The following is a 4,109-nucleotide window of genomic DNA, read 5'->3' as shown; positions in this document are numbered from 1 at the left end:
CAAAACTAGTTTGTTAGGCTTCATTTTTCATTTGGATGCATATCCGGGGTCTTTACACTGCACTTCTTCTTTTTGGATTAGTAAAAAAAAAAAAAAAAAAGAAAAAAAAGAAAACTAAAGATAAGAAAGAAAGAAAAAGAATGAAAAAAAAAAAAAAAAAGCCCTGTCACTGCAAGGCTAATTTCAATGACTGTGAAACATGACTCCCCATTGATAGTAGATGAGAGCGGGCAGCCATCTTCTGAATATGTGGTTTCCATACCTTGGGGCTTTGCACAACCTTTGGAGGAGGCCTGGTACACAGGACAGTCTTTTGGCAGGTGGACAGAGACTCCCCCTGGCTCCCAATTTGGAGTCAGAGCCGAGAGCATCAAGTTCCAGTAGGACATGTCCATCCTGCTTCTGGAAGCTCAGTGTCTTCCATGTGAGGCCAGGCCCCCAGGGAAGCACGAAAGGAAAAGGCCAGTCTACAATTACAGGTTTATTCTCTCAGCTGAAACCAAATCCAATAGTTCACTTTTGCCATGCAGCAAGTACTCACTCGGCAACAGCGAGAAATTAATAAGCGGGGAAGGAGTTAAGTTAGTGTGGAGAGGAAAGTACAGCCAGGAGCAGGCCCATTTGAAGGAAGATGAAATTTCATTTGTTAGATAATAGAGACTGTCAGTGAAAATTGCTGATTCTAGATCCGTCCTGGTATCAATTCCAAGGAGGAGGGAAAATGAGAAGGTGGTAAAGCAGAATCTAAATAGCAGGGGATGGAAACAGATTGCAGTGATCGGGTGTCTGCTACTTCATCTCCTCCCCAAAAAAAGGAAAAAAATGACTTGGTTGTTGATGACATTGATTGGTCCTTAGTCCTTGCTAACCAGTGACTTCAAATAAAAACTTCAGACTGCTTGACCGTATTTCTCCAGCACAATGTTTCTAATTTAGCAAAGTTGTTTGGGTTCTACTAGTAAGTCAGCTTGTCTTACCAGTAAGACACCTATTAGTAAGACAGTCTACTAGTAAGTCACCTACTGCTGATTTTCTTTCCACTAAAGCAACACATAAATACAAATAAGGAAATGGTCCATGGGCATGGCCTGCCAGTGATGGTGGCTGAATTGTTTTGAATCTTAACCTGGTAGATAAAGGGTCTACAAAGGAACTGTGAACTGGTACCAAACAAACATTATAGAGATATAAAGTTAAAGATATTGTGAGCTCTAGACAGAATTCATATTTTACCAAAGGACCTGAAAAGTGCTTGATGGTGCCCTGGAAAGAGGTAAAGGTGGTGATCACACAAGAGAACCCTCCTGGCACCGTTTCTAGTAACTTCTGCTGGACTTCAGGCTGGCCACTCAGCTAAACTCAAAATGACTACGTTTTCAGGAGATTTGGGGGAATTTTCTTTTTCATAAAAGAGATAATAAAAGCTGGCATTGAGACTGCAGATGGACCCTCTCTTCCTACACCAGAATCATGCCATGGGACCCTAGGCCCAATGTGAGAATTTGAGAACGAGTGAATAAAGTCATTTTTCTGGAAGCTGCATCCCCTGGGGAAATTGCCCCAAAATGGTCTGGGATCAAATCTACCCTTCATGTTGCAGAAGCACAGAGAAGAGCTCTAGTAAAACAGTACTCCATTGCTGGATCACATACTGCACTGTCAACTGCTTGCCCTGGGCCTGGACTCTGCTCTTCTGTATCTCTGGCTCCTTTCCTCTTAGCTCAGGGCTCCCTGACCATGGAGGGCTCACCTTAGTCTTTTAATTTCTATGGGAAGGCCTCTATAGAGGTGGACCAGGAACAAGGACAGAGCAGGCAGAGCTGATGAGGGTGTGGAAAGTATAACCTGGCATCAGGCAATTGGAGCCTTATCTCCTGGAGCCCTCTGAGGATCTCAGCTCTCAGTGCCTTGCATCTTACCACATTTCCTCAGCCTCCATCACACACATGTGCCATTCAACCAGTAAAGAGCTAGGTATCTGCCAGACAACAATGGTGGTGTACTACTGGTCTGGGAACCTTCCAAGGTCCTCCTCCATAAAGGCTGCATCCACACCGTTAAAGCTTCCTAGGGACTCGCCTAGCAAAATGCAAGCTTTTCCTGCCATATAGCAAGACTGTTCTGAGGGGACTCAGTAAGGTTCTGAGCAAAGAGCAATCCTGTTCACTTTCTGGTTGCTGTAGTGTTTTACAAAACTATGAAAACAAAGCCAAATTGCTACCACCAGAACAGCAGGAGCGGGTCCCAGTGCTCAGGTCTGAGAAATGAAGCCATTATCCTCACCACTACCAGCACTGGACTTGGAATTTGCCCTCTGAAGCCCATAGGATTAAGGAAACTACATTAAAAAAAAAAAAAAAAAGAAAAAGAAAAACTTGCTGTCTTTCCAGGGCCATGCCTCTGTTGATTACAGAGCCCTCCCTGGGAAAACAGTTCACATAAATGTCATGCAATTTAAATGTCAGCATAGCCAACTTTGGGGATTAAGTGCCAACAGACCAGAACCCAAAGCCCACACATAGTGGCCTGCCACTTTCGCCTTTGGATTAAAATTATTCGAGAGGGATAATTGCTACTTTTGAAAATAAAATTGATGAGGTAGTTTTTAAGCTTTGTGTCAGCTGGAGTTGGGAGGTATGGGTAAGATGTGGATAGAGGAGTAATTAAAAGTGTCCACACATGAAGCCAGAGGTCACCTTGGATCTGGGTCCCCGAAGTGTCCATTATCCAGAGGGCACAGAGCAGTGTGTCTGAGTTTGGGGGTGTCCTTCCTTGGGGACTCAGCTCTGCTCCCAGATAGCGCCACCTTCCCTTTTTGCCCCAGGTAGGCCATCTCACTGCCAAACTAAGGCGCTGGCCTGCGGCATTCTGGCCTTCCCTACCCAAGGCTTCTTTGGGCCCAGATCTAGCCTTAAGGAACATTCATCAATGAGCACCATCCTCTCCCCCAACCCCTGACAGCTCCAGTTCTACTGGGAAGGTGGATACATGTAAAGCACCGAAGGTGCCAGATCCTGAGAACCTGCTTCCCAATCGCCGTTCCTTCATGTGGTTCATACTTTAATTTCGGAGTCATCCTGTACCTCTGACATAGCCCGGTCCCTCAGCCCAGAAACCAGTCTGCCAGAGACCACCGCATGCCCAGTCACCGCAAGCAACCAAGCACTGGTGCTTCAGGAAGGCGGTGGCCCGGGCACGTGGGGGCCTCCCCAGTCTGCAACGGCGTCCAGAGTTGGATCGCCAAGCAGGAGGAGGCACCGGTTCCCACTCGGGATGTCTCGTCTAGGGTGTGCTTTCGGAGGAACCCGGCCCGGACAGGGACGCTCAGGAGGAGGAAGCACCCCGCAGACTGCCCTGCAAGTTGGTGCCTCACCCTGCGCCGCCTACCAGGCTGCCCCGCGCGGAGTCCGAGGCCGTCGGGTGAGAGAGGCGCCCACCTCACCTTGGTGAACTTGACCTCCAAGTTGCGGATGGGGCACGGCAGGGCAGGCGGTTTCCCATCCAGCTGCCCGTTTTCCACTGCCCCGTTGGTAGTGGCCATGGCTCTTCCGCGCTCCGCCGCCCGCGGCGCACCGGCTCAGCCAGGCGGAGCGCAGCCTGCTCCGGGGTGACAGCTCGGCGCCGCTTTATGCAGCGCCCCACGCCTCCCGCCCGAGGGGGCAGTCTAATTGGCTGCAGGAGCGAGGAAAGGAGGGCGGGCGCGTGAGGGGGGAGGGGACCGGCCCGCCCCAGCCACCCCTCCCGCTGACCCTGCTCCTGCGGGAGCGGGCGGTCCCTGCCCAGCTCTGGCTCCGCGGTCTGAGTGGAGCGCAGAGCATCGCCAGGCAGCTGCGCCATGCGCTCCCGCAGCCCCGGAGGTTGACATTAGCCGAGCTCCGCTGGGGCTCCGAAGTCTCACACCCAGGACAGACAACTGGGCGCAGGGATTGTAGCATCAGGCGCTCTCCCTGCAGTCGGGCGGCTTCACCGAGGCACCTACGTTCCCTGGTTCCCCTCGGCTCCAGGCACTTGCCCAACTCTGGCCAGCGTGTCCCGCAGCACTCTGGGCTGAGCAAAAAACCCTAGGGCGTTTTTACGCGGTGCCTGGGATCTGGGAGTCGCACGAGTGG

The 4,109-nt window shown here is 50.8% G+C and overlaps 1 protein-coding gene across 2 annotated transcripts in view; it reads right to left on the bottom strand.

The window, feature by feature from the left end:
- The window catches only part of Aldh1a3 (aldehyde dehydrogenase 1 family member A3), a 37,409-nt gene extending 33,785 nt beyond the window's left edge, over positions 1-3,624 (bottom strand). Inside the window, exon 1 of one of the 2 annotated variants that reach the window (XM_029554309.1) lies at positions 3,443-3,624. In XM_029554309.1, the coding sequence (XP_029410169.1) occupies positions 3,443-3,541 (99 nt within the window). In that variant the 5' untranslated portion in view covers positions 3,542-3,624. The remainder of the gene's footprint in view (positions 1-3,442) is intronic. The other variant, XM_008849538.3, reaches the window with a different exon arrangement.
- Between the last annotated feature and the right edge of the window lie 485 nt (positions 3,625-4,109).

This window comes from Nannospalax galili, unplaced genomic scaffold (assembly GCF_000622305.1).
Source record: "Nannospalax galili isolate Female #2095 unplaced genomic scaffold, S.galili_v1.0 scaffold124, whole genome shotgun sequence".
NCBI classification, from domain to species: domain Eukaryota; kingdom Metazoa; phylum Chordata; class Mammalia; order Rodentia; family Spalacidae; genus Nannospalax; species Nannospalax galili.
The sequence above is the reverse complement of the archived record's forward strand: the minus strand, read 5'-3'. Positions and strand labels throughout refer to the sequence as shown.